The sequence below is a fragment of the Larus michahellis genome, chromosome W (assembly GCF_964199755.1).
Source record: "Larus michahellis chromosome W, bLarMic1.1, whole genome shotgun sequence".
In the NCBI taxonomy this organism is placed as follows: Eukaryota; Metazoa; Chordata; class Aves; order Charadriiformes; family Laridae; genus Larus; species Larus michahellis.
Genome location: NC_133929.1, coordinates 25827126 through 25847426, shown reverse-complemented (window position 1 = coordinate 25847426; position 20301 = coordinate 25827126). Strand labels below are relative to the sequence as shown.

The 20301-nt window shown below is 42.5% G+C and overlaps 1 protein-coding gene across 1 annotated transcript in view; it reads right to left on the bottom strand.

Moving 5' to 3' along the window:
- The window catches only part of LOC141735474 (geranylgeranyl transferase type-1 subunit beta-like), a 56679-nt gene that overhangs the window by 4391 nt on the left and 31987 nt on the right, over positions 1 to 20301 (bottom strand). The window contains 5 exon segments of the mRNA XM_074568320.1: positions 103 to 287; positions 4716 to 4761; positions 6019 to 6151; positions 7554 to 7705; positions 15886 to 15953. Of these exon segments, the coding sequence (XP_074424421.1) occupies positions 103 to 287; positions 4716 to 4761; positions 6019 to 6151; positions 7554 to 7705; positions 15886 to 15953 (584 nt within the window).

Below are 20301 nucleotides of genomic sequence, written 5' to 3'. Positions count from 1 at the left end.
TCTTTGTACTTGCACCAAATATGTAGCTCTTCCAAGTAAAACAAGATGGTTAAAAAAATCAAAATAAGTCAATAAATATCCTGTAGGTTTTCTGTACACTACCTTCAAAGTTGCTCCCACCCAAAAGGAATAGCAGGTGTCTACAGGTTTGTTGGGTCGACCATGGTAGCCATTCTGTTGTCTCATTATACACCATCTTCTTATCCTGTTCAGTTCTTTTTCCGAAAAAACTTCCTCCAGTTTACCCATCAAACACAGTGATGCAATACCACAAAATGTAGAGCCACCTATGAGGAAACAGTTGTTTATGCAACGTTTTAAGATACCCAGATTTTCACTGAAGCCTGTATGATCTCGATCAGAATTTTAACTACAGTAATATCAATTAAACCAATGGATTTCTAAAAACAGTACAACGGGAATGAGTAAATGGTAATGCAACAGAAGACATTTCTTGATATGTTACTTGCACAAGAAAGCTAATGGGAAACCAGCAATCAGACCATCAGACTGAAGCAGAGATGCCAAAGGCAGTCACAGGCACAACTCCCCAGAGAAGAAAACTAAACTGAAGGATACGTGTCTGACAAGCAGTAAGAAAAAAACAAAAGCAAAACCACAAAACCCAAAAGACATGGTTAATGCTATGAAAAAACTGGAGGATTCTCATGGTTGTAGCAAAGACACAAATTATGCTTCTAAAGATTTTTTTTATTAAGGAATTTGAAATTAGAAGAGAAATTAATATTCTCTGTCTGTGTATCTTTGCCATCACTTTTAAAAACCCATCAAAGCTCATTCTGAGTCTATTACATGGTAATTATATAATTACAGCCTGTAAGTAAGCTGTTGATACAAGCCATGGGGATCAAGATCCACTGCTACGCTATTATGGCACTAGAAAACCCCATGAAATCTAGGATTATTTTTCATTCTGATGTTGAAATGCAGGAAGGATACTGAAGTAATGATATTTGCTATCGCTAGCATCCTACAGCAACTTATTGAATTACATTTTAAAATATGTAGGGGTATAATTTAAATTTTTCAACTTTGCCAGAGGTCTAGGGGCCAGCTGCTGGATGGACTGACTATCTTGATCAACTGGACATGAGGAACAGCATCAAGTTGTCTGTGCTGTTCATATCTGTGTGAATACCGTTGTATGTGGAAGGAAAGAGAGTCTGTTCCTTTAAGGATATCTCATCAAGGGCCTTTTCAGTGCAAAAGGGGATATTAAGAAAAAGGGGGAAGCCATAAACAAGAAAACATACAGAGACACAAACCTGACCAACAAACAATAAGGGAACCAGGTCAGTCACACTAATTGGTAAGGATATATGGAGTGTGGGAATATTTATTCCATTAAGATTATATGAGCAAGGACCTTGTCAAACGAGGAAAAGGAGGAAGCCATAAACAAAACATAGAGACACAAACCTGACAGCAAACAAAATGGAGACAAAGACAGGAAACAAACCTGGTCAGTCACACTAATTGATGGGCTATCAAGAAACCAGAGGCAACTTGGACTTTACAACTGATAAGGATGCAAACCTCAGGGTCCAGGATGTTGGAGGGGAGGTCGGTGGAACTATGCAAACAGATGAGGGAACGTGCAGGGGAAGGGGGAGCAGGGAGGAACAAAACGGGAATAGACAGAAAAGGGTATAAAAAGGACTGGTCATGTCTAAAATGGCACCAGTCAATACAGTTGTCTGACTGAGCCCTGCACCTGATCACTGCAGTCTGATCTATCTTCTTATTAAATCCTTTCTTAACTGTCTCTGCATAAACTGTATCGTATCCCATGTGCATGTGTGCTGTGAGGACTAAGCGTCAGCTACTAGGGAGACCTGTGTGAGTGGATTTGGTGCCACTTACCGGAGGAATCAGACCAGGGCTCTAGGTGCCCCTGGGCTATGGTGTCAACTACTGGACCGGGTGGGGGGTCTTGGCCACCATCCACTACGGCAGGAATGAGGTGCATCCCAAAAAAGCAGCTACTGGGAGGGACCAGATTAGTGAGGCGAGTGGCTGGAGCAGGACTGCAGGTCAGTCTGGTGCCTGGTGCTGGCTGATGGGGGGAGACTGAGTGTCTGTATTTCCCCAAATCTGGTGGTGCATGGGGTGTGCATGTGTATTCACTAGCAAACTTCAAGCTGGACTAGCCAGCAAGTAGGAAGCCCTGAGTCTGGGCAGGGGTATCAGCCAGAGGGACTGTGCTGGTGGTATTCGAGGAGAACTTGCGAATGTGGAGCGCCTGCGGGACAAGTGTGTGAGTGCATGTTTGCTAGCAAGCATCAAGCTGGACAAGCCAGCAAGTAGGGGACCCATGAAGCAAATAAGAGGGCCTGGGGGTCTGGGCAGTGCTACCAGGGTGGGACCAGTACCCCCTGCTTCTGACACCTGGTACAGCATTGTTGCCAGGATATGGTGACACCCATTATGGAACAGGGAAGCGTAACAGCACGTGAGATATTCTGGATGGCAAAACCCATGATCTCCCAGTGATCAGGAATGCCTTCTGTGACTGGTCACTCAACTCTTCCTCAGATTTTGTCTAACACACAGCTCATGCTAAGGCCTGATGTATGCTGGGAGAAGCACCATTAGGTCAAAGGGTAAGCAGAACACAATGGACAGGAAGAGATAAAGATCATTATGTGGCCATTGACACCTGCAGCTTGCTGTCTCCTGCAGACAAAACTATTGCATATTGTTTGTCTGGCAGCCTCTTCAGAATCCACTAACTTATGGAAATGGTAAAGACTAAACCCCCAGACTGAGAGGTATAAAGATATCAGCTTATCCAAAAGGCTTTTGAAGGAGATCCAACAGCAGACAGTCTGCTGAGGCCTTCATGCTTCCTGGTGTGATACAGGGGATGCCTGCACCATGATGGAGGGGGAAAGGGGAGTATCCTCACTGTTGGCCAGAGTACTGTGACACCGCTTCCATCATTCTTCTTCCTCCGAGGACTGAGTGAATGACTCGTGTACTTTTTTAAAGTCAGAGTCTAGATTATGATTATTGTATTGTGTGCTGATTATTAAGAATTTGACCCAATCTGCAGAGGGTCCAGGTGAGTGAAAAGTCTAGGTAACTGAAATTTTAGGTAATAGGAAAGCTATGCTAATTGCTAGAAATTCTGTGTAACTGGTAAGTGGGGTGGGTTGACCTTGGCTAGCCACCAGGTGCCCACCAAGCCACTCTATCATACCCCCCTCCTCAACAGGACAAGGGGAGAAAATAAGACAAAAAGCTCGTGGGTCCAGATAAGGACAGGGAGATCACTCACCAATTACCATCATGAGCAAAGCAGACTCGACTTAGGGAAATTAATTTAATTTATTGCCAGTTAAACAGAATTGGATAGCAAGATATAAGAACAAATCTAAAAATACCTTCCCCTACCCTTCCCTTCTTCCCAGGCTCAACTTCATTCCCAACTCTTTTACCTCCTCCCCGAGCAGTGCAGGGGAATAGGGTACCACTGAGAAGGTGGCCTTGTCAGTGTCCTCTGTGTGTGTGTGTGTGTGTGTGTGTGTGTGTGTGTCTGGGTTATGTGCTCAGCTTTGCTACTGGTTGAACCTGCAAACAGGAAAGCGGGTAGCTGCGTCCCTCAGCCTGGGCAGAGACCCTGGGTCCCCAGGCTGGGCTTCAGCAACCAGGCAGGCAGGAGTCCAGGGTCAGAGCTGATGGAGGAGGCAACCGCTCCTAACATCCCTTAACAATCAACACTGCATGTCTAGGGCATTCTAAACACTGAATATTGTTTAGAACTGCACAATATATAAACTGACCATATCCTATAGCAACTTAGGCCTGAGAGTATGGCTATACCACAGGGCAGAATAGTAACATATTAGCTAACATTAAACAGGTTAGCTCAGGCATTAAAAGCAATACAAGTGTGACAGTATAAAATTTTGTTCATACTCTTCATTCCAATATGCAGGCTTATGTCATTAATGAACAGCATATGAATCAGACTGACTTTATGAAAAAGAACATTTGAAGAAAACTATGTTCCTAACCAGTATATAGTGGTCTGCCAGAAAGCTTCCTGTGATGTGCATTAACTGGACTGAGAACACTTCATCTGTTTTACATAAAAGATGTGTGTGTGTCTCTTGGATAGGTGCTCATCTTTGCTACTGTGGTTGAACCTGCAGGCAGGAAAGTAGCAGCCCTATCTCTCAGTCTGGGCTGGAGCTACTCAAGGAGGCGACTGCTCCTAAAATCCCTTACCACCTATTTAGAAAAATTAACTGCAGCTTCAAGATTTGAGTCCCCAATGGATGCTGTAATCTAGCAGAGTAGATGTTTCTAGACTTTACTGATATCTGCTGAAACTGGAAATTATCAAGTGCATTGTACAAGATCTCTTCAGATAAATCCACAGAATACCAATGGTACATGTAGAAATAGGTTTCTCTGTCAGCAAGAGACGAGAACTACAGCCAACACCTTTCAACAAAACATTCATGAGGTAGAATAACAGAGATGATATATTAAGAGCCCATCTGGTCTGATATTAAGCTGGAACTAAGAGAAGACGACATATTCTGAGGCACGTTTTGGATTTGCTCCTCTTCTTCCCACTTCCTTAAAACCAGAAAAGAAGGAAAAGCATGACATACCCTGCACTTCTTGCAGCATTTCTCAATTCCAGTCTTAAAAATGGGTATAGAACATGTTAACATTCTTACCATGAGATTCCAGTCCAGCTCCTTGTGCCAGGCCATTATCATAAGACTAAAGAAAAAAATCCACAAACCAGTTACTTCAGAGTGAAATCACTTTTACAGACATTACAATTTATCCATTTATTAGCAAAATTATTATCAGACCATTCCACCATTTTAATCTAGTTAAATTCTGAACCTATGTCTCAAAAAGCTCTTGGCACAAATCAGTGTTGTTTCAATACAGGCAGGTTTTATGACTTTTTTCTTCAATCAAAGAGCATGGAGTTCATTTCAGTTGTGATATATGTTAAAAATCTGGAATTAGGTAAACATTTCTTTGCCAAAAAGGGAAAACATGCAGTGTAGATAACCATTTAAAAAGCCCTACAATTTTTGGGCCTTTCTAAAAAGGGAAAATGGATACATAATTCCAAACAAAATTGAAGTGCATAAATAAAATCTGTCTCTAACCCAAAAGATGGTTAATGTACATGAAGGCATAATGTACGGTACTACTGTATGTACAATGCTGAAGCACAAGAAATGCTCTAGTATAGAGCAAGAGCATCGGCCTTTCAAAAACTGAAGACTGGCGAGGCGGGGGGGCAGAAGCAACAACATACTAAGCATACTATTTGGCATTGAACTTTACCTGCCCTATAAAATAACTGCTGTTAAAATTATTTTTAAAATGCTGTAAAAAATGCTTTGTAAAGTGAAATAAAAAGGAGGAGCTTCACTGACAAACAAAGCATCAAAAGTATTCTGAGAATACTTCATCTTTTTTGCAGAGAAGATGTAATAAAAATACAATTACAGAGATGATGTACATCCTTGCTGTACTGTAAGGGGATGTACTGGACTGGGAACATTTAATAAGCTTGACTTGATCTCAATAATTAGTTTTTCCATTGATTCTGTATATGATTTTAAAAAGGAGGACTAGAGCTCGTTGAAATTTGAGGATTTTAGTGATGCAATGCTTTACTTATGCATTTTTTAAAGTTATAGGAACTTCAGGCTTCAATTTTTAAAAATTTGCTTTAAATTTTAAATCAAATATTAAAGAAAAAAGATCAGACTTAATTTAACTTGCAACAAACATACACAACCAATACGATTACTTTGCTAGTACAAACATTACAATGAAAATATAAATACAAAAAGGAATGTACTTTTAATTTTCAACTCATTGAAGTAGGAATAGAAAAGAAAAAAATTACTGTAATATTTCTATTTGGATGGATAGATTTTTAGTCATAGTAAAGAACTAAAGCTATTAACTTGAAAATGCATTGAGAAATAACACTTTGGGAATACTCACCATACTTCTTCTAATGTAGTCTACTGCTTTTTTTGTATCCATGCCTGACCAGTTATCAAGTATGTAGCAGATGCAGGAAGCACAGTACACAAACCTCATATCATTCTTACTTCCTTCCAGCACAGCACAGAAACTGAAAGAAAGGTTTCTTGCATATACATTTTATATCCCGTTACATTAGAAAATATGAAAAGCATTTTAGGAATTGCATTATTTTTCCTTTTAAAATAAGTTAGTTACTTCAATTTATAGTAGAAGAGGTATCAGTCTGTACATTAAAACCATACATGATACAAACATGTAGAACAGATTAACTGTGTGCAGTTTATTATTGTAATCAGGCATGATGACAAGCAACCACTTCAAGATGCTAGCAGGTTTGGAGGAACTCATCACTAACTCCTTCCTCTTGAATAAACTTTAACGACAAAAATGGTACAACATATAATAGGAATGTATATAGCAGTGGTAGAAGTACCCCCATGCGCTAGAAGATGTTGCAAATGGAAGTAAACCAACAAATCCATATATACATACATTAGAATTTAGCCCATTAAGGTCAGTCTGTTGCTATAAGTAACAGGAAATTGTAGATCATCTAGTTCATATTCACTACTTACATTTAGAACATTCCAGAGGGGGGAGGTGTTTGTTTGGTTTTGTTTTTTTTTAACCTACACATGTAACACTGCATTTTAATAGTTATGCTCCATTTTAAAAAAAGTTTTAATTATAGGACACTTCTAGGCAATACAAAGCCATTTGACCAAAACAAAGGCTTTCGTAGCTAGTAAATGGGGACAGCAATTTCATTATGAAGTAAAACATAATTTCTTCAGGAATAAGATTTCTACAGTTATGCATTTCTTAACTCTAAAAAGTGATATTCAGTAAAATCTAAGTACACAGACAGATCATGTAACCTAGCAGAAGTTTTCATTAGCTACCAGCTCCAGCCTACATAAAACCCAAACAGATGTAGCTCAAAGGGTATATACCATCTTTTTTAAAATTCATGCAAAAAGGATGAATCTCACAATGAATTTTAATAATATTATATTCCTATTATAAGTTATAGGTTAATTAATCCTTTATATTAATGGACTGAATCTCTCAAAACTAAATAAAGCTCACCCTCCCACAAAGCAGAGCAAACGTCATGCTCCACCAGGGCCTTGCAAAACCAGAGAATACGAATAGAGAAAAAACTTGCTTATCTGAAAGATATAAGAAATAAACAAACAAACAAAACAACTATCCCCAAGACACAAGCTAAACCATTAACTTTCCAATAGGATGTTTCTACAGCTGTGAGCAAACATCATCATTCTCCAGTATGAAAGCAACTCTGGACATAAAGAGCTCTTTGGTCCTGTAAACTAGAATGTTGTTCTATTGCTTATCCCCACCAAAATATTTTCTGATGGAAAGAAAATATTATACAACTATTTTCATAAAACTGTATTATGTTTAATTCTACACTTGTGTTTTCTATTAACCTTCCAGAGAGTTGTAACATATTTTATATCTTTTACCTTCCATACTCCAGCTGGAGAGCTCTCAGTCCTGCCAGTAAGGCATCTTTATTTACTCGACTTAAATCATCTCCAAGAATAACCAGACATGAAAGACCTGTGTAAGTCATTGCTATGTGCCCACTATCATAGGGGTGAGGCATACCAGGACCCTTAAGGGGAAAAGAAAAAGAAAGAAATAATAAAACATCATAAGATATTACAATCATGTATTCATTTTTTATTATTAAAGAGGTAAAGTTCATTTCCCTTCACTAATTATGGTTAGACTGATCGCATCCCACTCAACTTTTCTGGATGAAACTAAATTACTGCACAGCTCTGCTATCCTTGTAAACAGCTCGTCAGTAGGAAGCTGTGGAACAGGACTACGCCAACACTGATTCACGCAAGAGTTAAGCGAAAAGAATCAAATGTGCTGAACCATATCTAAGTTTATCCTGACACACTACTGGGCATTAGTTCCCTGGCAGTTGGGGGAACTCTCTGTTAAATAGCCATACCTCTACAGGTTCTTTCTGCAAAGATTTTAGAACCTAATGATCTACAAGTAGAAAGTAGTGTGAAGGATTATTTGTAATCTCTCTGTCAGTTGACTAGTTACATGGTACAAAGCCAAAAAGGAGGGAGATTGATACATCTGTCCTAAAATTATTATTTTTCCTTGTGATATTTGTTAGGTACATCCTGGACTATACTGATGCATGACAACACAAACCACATGTAACAAGATGACTTTGGATACTTAAGATGGTACTTAAGATGGATCAATTTGGAAGAACTGAAAGATGAGTTCTTTTTTTTATTTTAAACAGGATAAAAGAGCTATTTCTGTACTGAGCAGCAAAGATGGACAAGTTTTTACAGCACATTTTACTAGGATTATGTCAATTGCCATTTTTATTTTGCAATTCATATTAAAAAGACATGCAAAAAGCAGTACAAAAACAAGTTAAATGAGATTATGTTGCGGGTACACAGTATTTTTCAGGCCAAATCATGCTTGTTTTCCAAGCCAGAAAATGTTATTTTAAATAAGAAGCTAGGATAAAAATACCTATTGCCCACTGTTCTCATACTAGGGAATCACATTGCAGTAGGCAGGCACAAAACAAGGTGAACGTGGCTGCAGCAGCACTGAAAAAGCTTTAGCTACTCAACAGAGAAGGTGAAAAAGTCACATGGGCAACTATGAAGAAAACTAAGTTTCCAAACATAGAATCATAGAATGGTTTGGGTCAGAAGGGACCTTTAAAGATTATCTAGGTCCAACCTGGATGATCACTAGATCAGGTTGCTCAAAGCCCCATCCAACCTGACCTTGAATACTTCCAGCGATGGGGCATCCACAACTTCTCTGGGCAACCTGTTCCAGTGTCTCACCACCCTCATTGTAAAAAATGTCCTCCTTATGTCCAAACTAAATCTACTCTCTGTCAATTTAAAACTGTTGCTCCTTGTCCTGTACTACAGGCCCTGGCAAAAAGTCTTTCTTCATCTTTCTTATAAGCCCCCTTCAAGTATTGAAAGAACGCAAGAAGGTCTTTTCCTTTCTTCTGCTTTTTGCTTCTGAGCTTCTTCACACAGTCGCGTCTGCCCAGCGACTACCTCACCTTCCCAGATGTCATTGCATAACGGGTACAGTGCTCTGCAAGGGAACCTGGATGATGACAAACATGATAGTTCTCCTACCTTGGAGGTGTCATCGAGGTCTAGTCAGACCACCCCCCACATCAAAACCTCTGCAGTAAAGAATAAAAGACGGGTCACTGTCATAGGCGACTCGCTACTGAAGGGAGCGGAAGGCCCAATATGCAGACCAGACCCGCTACATAGGGAGGTCTGCTGCCTCCCTGAGGCCCAGGTTAAGGATGTAAAGAAGCAGCTTCCTTCCCTGGTACGGCCCTCAGATTATTATCCCCTTTTGATCTTTCAGGTAGGCAGCGACGAAGTAGTGAGAAGAAGTCCGAGGGCAATGAAGAGAGATTTCAGGACCTTGGGACGACTGGTCAAGGGATCGGGAGCACAAGTCGTGTTCTCCTCTATCCCTCCAGTTCGGGGAAATGATGAGGGGGTAAATAGGAGGAGCCAGCAGATCAACGCCTGGCTCCGAGCCTGCTGCTACCAGCAGGACTTTGGGTTCTTTGACCATGGCTTGATTTACAAGACACCAGGCCTGCTGGTAACGGATGGGAATAGCTTATCTCGCAGGGGGAAAAGGGTCCTAGGACAAGAGTTATCAGGGCTCATTGAGAGAGCTTTAAACTAGATTCAAAGGGGGATGGAGATGCAACTGGGCTTGCCAGAGAGGTGCCTGGGTGTAGTAGCTCAGCACTTGTGGGGCAGCGTGCTAATATTTTTGAGAGCCAGAAGGCCTACCACCCCTCAAGGGTGAAAACTACACATTCAACTCCCTCTCTGAAATGCTTATACACCAACGCACGCAGCACGGGGAATAAACAGGAAGAGCTGGAGATCTGTGTGCGGTTGCAGGGCCACGATCTCATTGCAATTACTGAGACATGGTGGGACAGCTCACATGACTGGAATGCAGTCATGGATGGCTATGTCCTTTTCAGGAAAGACAGGTCAGCAAGGCGAGGTGGTGGAGTTGCTCTTTGTGTGAGAGAGCATCTGGAATGTATTGAGCTCTCCCTGGGGGGGGCGGGACGAAGAGAGAGTTGAGAGCTTGTGGGTAAGGATTAAGGGGAAGGCTAATGAGAGGGACACTGTTGTGGGTGTTTATTACAGGCCACCTGATCAGGATGGGGAAGCTGATGAGGCCTTGTACAGACAGCTGAAGGTAGCCTCACAATCACAGGCCTTGGTTCTCATGGGGGACTTCAATCACCCCGATATCTGCTGGGAAGGCCACACAGCCAGGCACGCACAGTCCAGGAGGCTCCTCCAGTGTATTGATGATAACTTTTTGACACAGGTGGTACAGGAGCCAACAAGGCGAGGAGCACTTCTAGACCTGGTACTGACAAACACAGAGGGACTGGTGGAGGACATTAAGGTTGGGGGCAGCCTTGGCTGTAGTGGTCATGAGAGTTCAGGATCACGGGCAGTACGCACAAAACAAGTAGGATTGCAACCTTGGACTTCAGGAGGGCTAACTTTGACCTCTTCAAGAAACTGCTTGGAGAGATCCCATGGGCTAGGGCTCTGGAAGGTAGGGGGACTCAAGAGAGCTGGTTGGTATTCAAAGACCACTTTCTCCAAGCTCAGGATCGGTGCATCCCTAAGAGCAAGAAATCGGGAGACCTGCATGGTTGAGCAGGGAGCTTCTGAAAAAGCTCAAGTGGAAAAAGGGAGTTTACAGCACGTGGAAGAAGGGACTGACCCCTTGGGAAGATTACAAGAATGCTGTCGGAGGATGCAGGGATGAAATGAGGAAAGCCAAGGCCTCCTTGGAATTAAACCTGGCAAGGGATGTCAAGCTCAACAGGAAGGGTTTCTTCAAGTATATTGGAGGCAAAAGGAAAACTAGAGAAAATGTGGGCCTGCTGCTGAATGAGACAGGAGCCATGGTGACAGAGGATGCAGAGAAGGCAGAGTTACTGAATGCCTTCTTTGCTTTTGCCAGCCCTCAGGAGTCCCAGACTTTGGAAGTAACAGGGAAAGTCTGGATGAAGGAAGACTTCCCCTTGGTTGAGGAGGATCAACTGAGAGATCAGTTAAGTAAACTGGATATCCACAAGTCCATGGGTCCTGATGGACCCAAGAGTGCTGAGGGAGCTGGTGGAAGTCATTGCTGGGATGCTCTCCATCATCTTTGAAAGGTCCTGGAGAACAGGCGAGGTGCCTGAGGACTGGAGGAAAGCCAATGTCACTCCAGTCTTCAAAAAAAGGCAAGAAGGAGGAGCCGGGGAACTACAGGCCAGTCAGCCTCACCTCCATCCCTGGAAAGATGATGGAACAGCTCATTCTGGGCATCATCTCAAGGCATGTCGAGGAAAAGAAAGCTATCAGAAGTAGTCGACATAGATTCACCAAGGGGAAATCACGTCTGACTAATCTGATAGCCTTCTATGATGGCATGACTGGATGGATAGATGAGGGGAGGGCAATGGACGTTGTCTACCTTGACTTAAGCAAGGCGTTCGACACAGTCTCCCACAGCATCCTCATAGGGAAGCTTAGGAAGTGTGGGCTAGATGAACGGACAGGGGGGTGGATAGATAACTGGGTGAAAGACAGAGCTCAGAGGGTTGTGATTAGGGGCACAGAGTCTAGTTGGAGGTCAGTGACAAGTGGTGTTCCCCAGGGGTCAGTACTGGGTCCAGTCCTGTTCAATGTATTCATCAATGACCTGGATGAAGGGATAGAGTGCACCCTCAGCAAGTTTGCTGATGACACAAAACTGGGAGGGGTGGCTGACACACCAGAAGGCTGTGCTGCCATACAGAGAGACCTGGACAGGCTGGAGAGTTGGGTGGAGAGAAACCTTATGAAATTCAACAAGGGCAAGTGTAGGGTGCTGCACCTGGGGAGGAATAACCCCATGCACCAGTACAGGTTGGGGGCTGACCTGCTGGAGAGCAGCTCTGTGGAAAGAGACCTGGGAGTCCTGGTGGACAACAGGATGACCATGAGCCAGCAATGTGCCCTTGTGGCCAAGAAGGCCAATGGCATCCTGGGGTGCATCAAGAAGAGTGTGGCCAGCAGGTCAAGGGAGGTCATCCTCCCCCTCTACTCTGCCCTGGTGAGGCCGCACCTGGAGTACTGTGTCCAGTTCTGGGTTCCTCAGTTCAAGAACAGGGAACTGCTGGAGGGGGTGCAGCAAAGGGCTACCAAGATGATGAGGGGACTGGAACACCTCTCTTATGAAGAAAGGCTGAGGGATTTGGGTCTCTTCAGTCTGGAAAAAAGACGGCTGAGGGGGGATCTTATCAACACTTATAAATACTTAAAGGGTGGGTGTCAGGAGGATGGGGCCAGGCTCTTTTCAGTGGTGCCCAGTGACAGGAGAAGGGGCAACGGGCACAAACTGGAACACAGGAAATCCCATCTCAACATGAGGAAAATCTTCTTTCCTTTGAGGGTAACAGAGCATGGGAACAGGCTGCCCAGAGAGGTTGTGGTGTGGAGTCTCCTTCTCTGGAGATATTCAAAACCCGCCTGTATGCATTCCTGTGCAACCTGCTCTAGGTGATCCTGCTCTGGCAGGGGGGTTGGACTAGATGATCTCCAGAGGTCCCTTCCGACCCCTACCATTCTGACATTCCGTGTAATGGAGTAAACCAGTCCTACTCTATGAAAGCTACCATCATGGTCTTCACAACCCGAGTCTTCCTTTAAAGAATTAACACTAAGGATGCAAGGTGAGGGAAAGCTTTCAAACATTTATATCTAGTTCAGTGACCTGATAATGCTCCATAACACATTACCCAGAACAACTATTTAAACTTAACTCACAGCTATCAACAGTTTTTGCTGACCACTGCAGAGACAGCTAAAAAGCTACCTATGCTGCAAAAATGTAGGCATGATCTTTCCAAACACTAAAGAGTGCTCCCAAACATACTGCTACACAGGCAGAGTCAGACTTTCAAAAAGTTTTTTTCTCACTTGGTATCAGTGTTATAAACATGGAGTGTTTCAGCCTTGAGAGAATACAGCATTGTATAGGGAACACAAAACAGATTTTTTTTTTTTACAAGTGAAAACATATGTTACCTCACGCACTCTTACAAAGAAGTTCTAGGCACTGGCTTTAAATCTAGCCCCTAAAACTTATTTGTAACACTTTATAAATAGATTGAAAAGACCTAGGCCTGTCTGAAACTGTAAGGAGACTGTTACCCCCTAATTTTGAAAGCTATTTTAAACTCAAGTAACACTAAATATGAGAGACCAAAGAATCTGGAGGCATTTCAGAAAATTATTATTTTCTAATTTGAAACAATTCATGTTTAAATGCACTGATAAAAGTGGCACTCTCAGCCTTCATTTAGAGTTAAGAATGTTAAGGCTTGTTAAGACTGCATGGGGAGCTGGTCAAGGGGATATGGTTGTGCTTCATTTTTGCTACCATCCCAAAGAACTGCATAGACGCTACAATCAAACACTAAAAGGATAATGGTAAAAAAAAAAAAAAAAAAAAAGAGAGAACAAATGAGTTGTCCTGGTAACATTTAGTAAAGTTGGGAGGATCTAACATATCCCCTGCTTTTTTTTTTCTATTACCTAAAAGTGTCTCTAGTGATAAAAGATATTTGTCTAGTTCCAGTATTGCACCTTCTCAGAGTCCAAAAATTAAATCACTGTAGCAGCATGAAATAAATAACTGCCAACACAAATCCAAAAACCTTACAGGTTTCTTTTATTTTTGAAGACACAGATTTAATTGAGCATATTTTAATGACAAATAAAGAAAAACAACAAGACTACTAAACATAATTCAAAGTTATCACAGTGGACTTTAAGTATTTCTTTCTTTGAGTAATTTCAGAACATTTTAGGGGAACAACTCTGGAAATACTTTAAACCTTTGTATGCCAATAAATCAAAGCAGATCTGATCCCTTTAATGCAGATGCAATAAAAAGTATTATGATGCTTGAATAAAAAGCACATCCCTCTGCAAACAGTTTTCCATATATAACAACCTTGTAATTAGTTTCCACAGGTTACATGATTCTACACTTTGTTTCTTCTACAGATTAACTAACAGGTTATGAGACACATGATGGGCCGCAGTGCATTTCCTGAAAAGAGAATATTTATGCTTGAAGCATGTACTATTGGAAATTGAGTAGTAAATTAAAACACCAGAAAGTGCTGTCAAACTACAATGACGCTTTCCAGTTCTTTTGAAATCTTCATCTTCAAAGGGCTTTACAACATCTCAGAACTATATGCAAAACTCATTCTTCAAGCTTTATGCACTGGGGAAGATTTGAAAAAGTTTCCCAAAAGTATGTGCTCTTTTTAATGTACTACATGGCATGGCATTGACTCACCAGACCTTTGGGAAAACATGACCGATACATTTTTATTATTTTGGTTTCAAAAATTATGTCTTTATTGTTTTAGGTTTTGTTTTAAGCAGAAATTTTCCTTCTTTCCTTCAAGCTCAGTTGGAGGTAAGATTGACACTGAGGTGAATTCCAATTAAAACAGATGATGACTTCATCTTACTACTACAATTGAAGCTCACTGCAGACACCATCTCTAGTGTAAAGGGGCTAAATACCAAAGCAAACCAAGAGAGAGATTACCTTGTCTGTCACACACTGCTGTAGCACCTGATGTAGAGACATACAAAATTGTCTTTATAATTATTTTTCCCTTGTTATAAAGCATAACTTCTAAATATTACTACTATGAATACTTGGCTGACAAGAAGAGGCATTAAGTGGTTATTACTCTATTGTAGATTAACATTCCCACAAGCTACTCAGAAACGTAAAGCTGTGCTGTCAGAGTAAATAAAAATGAGGTCAAAACAAGATGCTTCATACTCAAGCTAGTTCTAGCAGTTTTACACTCATCTACAGTCATAACCATATCAGATGTCCATCCTCGCTTTCAATTTTGTATCCCAGTATTCATACTCATATCTAAAATTTTTTTATCTGTCCTCTAGAAAAATCAAATACTTGTTCATAATTTAGGACTCTCAGATGTTTCATCCACTCTTTAGTGGATCTGCCTTTTCATTCTCAAACGCAGCACAGAACTTCTGTATCTTTTTCATAGTCCTTCCTGCACGCTGGCCCCTATTTCCATCTTCCAACCTTATCAGGCCTTCTGTATCATCTTTAGCAGCCTCTGTTCACCTCCTTTCTCCCCTGTATTAAGGGCAATTTCTTTTCCTATACAGACTTAATTCTCTTGAACCTCAGTTCCATGGGCTTAAAAGCATCCTCTCTTATGGTCTCCCACCACAGACTGGGATGAGCAAAGCCTTGCCTGTTTTTGAATGGATACCAGGTACAATCAAACACCCCATGTTTCATCAAAGGAAGAGGAACACTGAAGAACAGCATGTGCTGTACCACCTGATACAGAGCTGTTCTGCCCTTCACTTCCAGGTCCACAGACAGTTGTTGACCTGGAGAAGTTTCCCCTCCCCAGTTATAGATCAGAGAAGTGAACTGAGACAAGCCACAATTTGTATGTCACTGCCCCTGGAAACACAAGCAGTACCATTTTTAAGAGTACTGCACGTTTCTTAAAATCTCTGCAATTGCTTCAGTATACTAACAGTGCAAAAAACCCCGTTTCCCAGATTTTCCACAATTCTGTAGTTAATATTAAAAAAAAAACAGCCCGTGATCATTTACTGCCTAATTGAAAATCTTTTTCCCCCACACTTAACTAACCTTGGATGGATTGAATGGCATCCCTAAATATGAAGAGCCTCTGAATCCACAGCGATTCAAATTTGAGCCTAGAAAAGGAAGAAAAAGAGAGAGTCAACTAATTTGCTTTGCTGAAACATTCATTATAAACCATAATTCTCCAGTCAAGATCAAAACCTGTTAGTTCAACACCATTCGCAGTATTACCAGCATCTGTATGTGTCCTTACAGTATATTCCCAACCTCATAGAATTATAAAATGTGCTGGGTTGGAAGGGACCCTTAAAGGTCATCTAGTCCAACCCCCCTGCAGTAAGCAGGGACATCTTCAACTAGATCAGGTTGCTCAGAGCCTCAGCAAGCCTGGCCTTGAACGTCTCCAGGGATGGGGCCTCCACCACCTCTCTGGGCAGCCTGTTCCAGTGCCTCACCACCCTCATTGTAAAGAACTTCTTCCTAATGTCTAATCTAAACCTACCCTGCTCCAGTTTAAAACCATTGCCCCTCGTCCTATGGCTACATGCCCTTGCAAACAGCCCCTCCCCAGCTTTGTTGTAGGCCCCCTTCAGGTACCGAAGGCCGCTATAAGGTCTCCCTGGAGCCTTCTCTTCTCCAGGCTGAACAAACCCCACCTCTCTCAGCCTGTCCTCATAGGAGAGGTGCTCCAGCCCTCTGATCATCTTCATGGCCCTCCTCTGGACCCTCTCCAACAGGTCCATGTCCTTCTTGTGCTGAGGGCTCCAGAGCTGGACTCAGTACTCCAGGTGGGGTCTCACGAGAGCAGAGTAGAGGGGGAGAATCACCTCCCTCGACCTGCTGGCCACAGTTCTTTTGATGCAACCCAGGATGCAATTGGCCTTCTGGGCTGCGAGTGCACATTGTTGGCTCATGTCCAGCTTTTCATCCACCAGTACCCCCAAGTCCTTTTCTGCAGGGCTGCTCTCTATCACATCATCCCCCAGCCTGTATTGATAATGAGGATTGTCCTGACCCAAGTGCAGGATCTTGCACTTGGCCTTGTTGAACTTCATGAGGTTTGCACAGGACCACCTCTCTAGCTCGTCCAAGTCCCTCTGGATGACATCCCGTCCCTCTGGCATGTCAACCGCACCACTCAGCTTGGTGTCATCAGCAAACTTGCTGAGGGTGCACTTGATCCCACTGTCTAAATCACTGATGAAGATGTTGAACAGCACTGGTCCCAGTACAGATCCCTGAGGGACACCACTCGTCACCCCTCTCCATCTGGACATCGAGCCATTGACCACTACCCTCTGTGTGTGACCATCCAGTCAGTTCCTTATCCACCGAACAGTCCACCCATCAAATCCGTATCTCTCCAACTTAGAGAGAAGGATGTTGTGGGGGACCATGTCAAAGGCCTTACAGAAGTCCATATAGACGACATCCATTGCTCTTCCCTTGTCCACTGATGCAGCCACTCCATCATAGAAGACCACCAGGTTGGTCAGGCAGGACTTGTCCTTGGTGAAGCCATGCTGGCTGTCTCGAATCACCTCCCTGTCCTCCATGTGCCTTAGCATAGCTTCTTGGAGGATCTGTTCCATGATCTTCCCAGGCACAGAGGTGAGGCTGACATGTCAGTAGTTCCCAGGATCCTCCTTTCTAACCTTTTTAAAAATGGGTGCAATGTGTCCCTTTTTCCAGTCATCAGGGACTTCACCTGACTGCCATGACTTTTCAAATATCATGGAGAGTGGCTTGGCAACTACATCAGCCAATTCCCTCAGGGCTCTGGGGTGCATCTCATCAGGTCCCATAGACTTGTATATGTTCAGGTTCCTCAGGTGGTCATGAACCTTGTCTTCACTTCACTCAGCTTGTTATCATTATGAAAAGGAAAAAAAAACAAAATAAAATAAAACAAAAAAAACCCAAAATAAAATAAAACAAAGAAAACCAAAAGCAAACTGGGTCCTGTTGTAATGACAAAGCAAGACATTTTTTCTTTGGTGGAAATATATTGTTCATGCCAGCATACAAAATGCTCTCAAAAATCTTTAAAAAATTACTCCCCTGGAAAAGTGCGGAGAGTTAACAGATTTTTTTTCTCTGCTCTACATTCCTGCCTGGTTATACTATCTGTTCCTAAATAGAATTGTTTTAAAATACTTTGCAACATGTACAAGGACAAACAATTTACAGTTTTAAGCTAGTACTGATTTAACTCAATACAGTCAGAATGAAATACTTAAAACAATATGAAAGACAAATTTTTAATGGAGCTATTCCTCTCCCACCTAAAATTCAGGTACAAAAACATTTTACCAATCAAACATTTCTTTCAGTGATTCAGATGTGACTTGTTTTAAATGTGACATGGTATCTGAGCATGAAGTACAGAGAAGTGTGTACCGCATATTGTCTAGAGCTAAGTACAGGTTTCCAGGGCTCAAATCCACTTCTGCACCGCAAAATCTCAACTGCTTCACTCCTCAACATCCAAAGGTAAAATCCTAATGAGTGCTCTAATTCATCAGCACCAAGGTGTTCTTAAATTCTCTCCCCCTCCCCCCAGCTTCAGCCTCAAATCTAAAAATCCTCATGGAAATTAGGGAAATTTGCACCAGACTAAGTGAAGAAAAATAGTTATAATGTTGAAAGCCCTAAAAAAGATCACTAAGCAATGTCGTACATCAATTGTAGTCCACTTTATCAACACATTAACTTCTAACTTTAAATACATTCTGCATATATGCAACATCTAAATTTGAAGTACTACAATTGATACAAGCTTCTATGTAATTACAGTGTGCAATTTCTCTATCAGACAAGTCTCTGAATATAACTTCTATGGAGTGAACTATCATTTAACATAAGAAAACACCTGCAATTCTCCACTTCCTCCACCATCCACCTTTCAACCAAAAGTTTTTTTTTAAATGACAAGTGTAATGAAGTCAGTTCATCTTGCATTAGAATCATAGAATCATAGAATTGCTGAGGTTGGAAGGAACCTTTAAGATCATCAAGTCCAACCATTAACCTACCCTGACAAAAAATACTTCTAAACCATGTCCCTAAGTGCCCCATCTACCCTTTTTTTAAACACCTCCAGGGATGGTGAATCCACCACCTCCCTGGGCAGCCTATTCCAATGTTTAATAACCCTTTCAGTGAAAAAATGTTTCCTAATATCCAATCTAAACCTCCCCTGACATAACTTGAACCCGTTTCCTCTTGTCCTATCACTTGTCACCAGGGAGAAGAGGTCAGCCCCCATCTCTCTACAACCTCCTTTCAGGTAGTTGTAGAGGGTGATAAGGTCTCCCCTCAGCCTCCTCTTCTCCAGGCTAAACACCCCCAGCTACCTCAGTCGTTCCTCATAAGGTTTGTCCTCCAGACCCCTCACCAGCTTTGTAGCCCTTCTCTGGACACGCTCCAACACCTCAATGTCCTTCTTGTAGTGAGTATTAAAAACTTCTATCTTATAGTCATACCAACAAAGTGAAAAAGGCTCAAAGAAGGGGACCTCAGCTGAATTCGTACCAGCATAAACAGTCTCAGGTATGGTGGTGACGCCACAGGGCGTTTTTCCCCAGCACATGTTGGAGCAGCTGTCCTTGATAGGGTAGAGGCTTCAATGCAGGTGGAGCTTCAGATGGCAGATACGTCCCTCCAAGCCCTAGGCTGCAAAATTGAAGAGGAGCCAGATGTGCCTTCAAGCAAAGGATCTGGGCCACCTGATCCCAAACTATGCGAGACCATCAGGAAGAAGCGAGTCATCCCTGCTGAGGGGGACATAGGCATCCATCTGTCAACCTGACCTGTCATCTAGAGAGGTTTGCTGCCTGCCAGGGCCCCGGATGTGGGATGTTGTGGAGGGACTGCTGAAGCTCGTCTGCCCTCTGACTGCTACTCCCTGCTGTTCTTCCATGTGGGCACAAATGATACAGCCAGGGGCAACCTAGAGAGTATCAAAAGTGACTACAGAGCTCTGGGGGCAGTAGTCAAGGGCATGGGGGCCCAGGTGGTGTTCTTGATCCTGCTGGTGAGTGGAAAGGGTGTGAGGAGCAGGACACTGATAATGCAGGTAAATGGCTGCGGAGCTGGTGTTGGCAACAGTGTTTTGGGTTCTATGACCATGGGACCCTGTTTGCAGATCAACATTGGCTTGGGAGAGATAGGATCCACCTCACTAAGCACGGCAAAGGTATTTTTGCCAACAGGAGGGCTGACCTCATAAGAAGGGCTTTAAACTAAGAACGATGGGGGAGGGAGAGAGTAACCAACAGAGGGAGTGATGGACAGGGTTGACAAGCAAAGGGCCTGGGGTGATGTGACAGGAAGGGATCACAAAATCAACAAAACAGGGCTTAAGCAGGGTCACCTCCAGCATTTGCATGTAAGCAAAGAAGTGCCTACAAGGCACCATTATGGAAAAATCCCCAAAACCCTTTCTAGGAAGTCAATGTG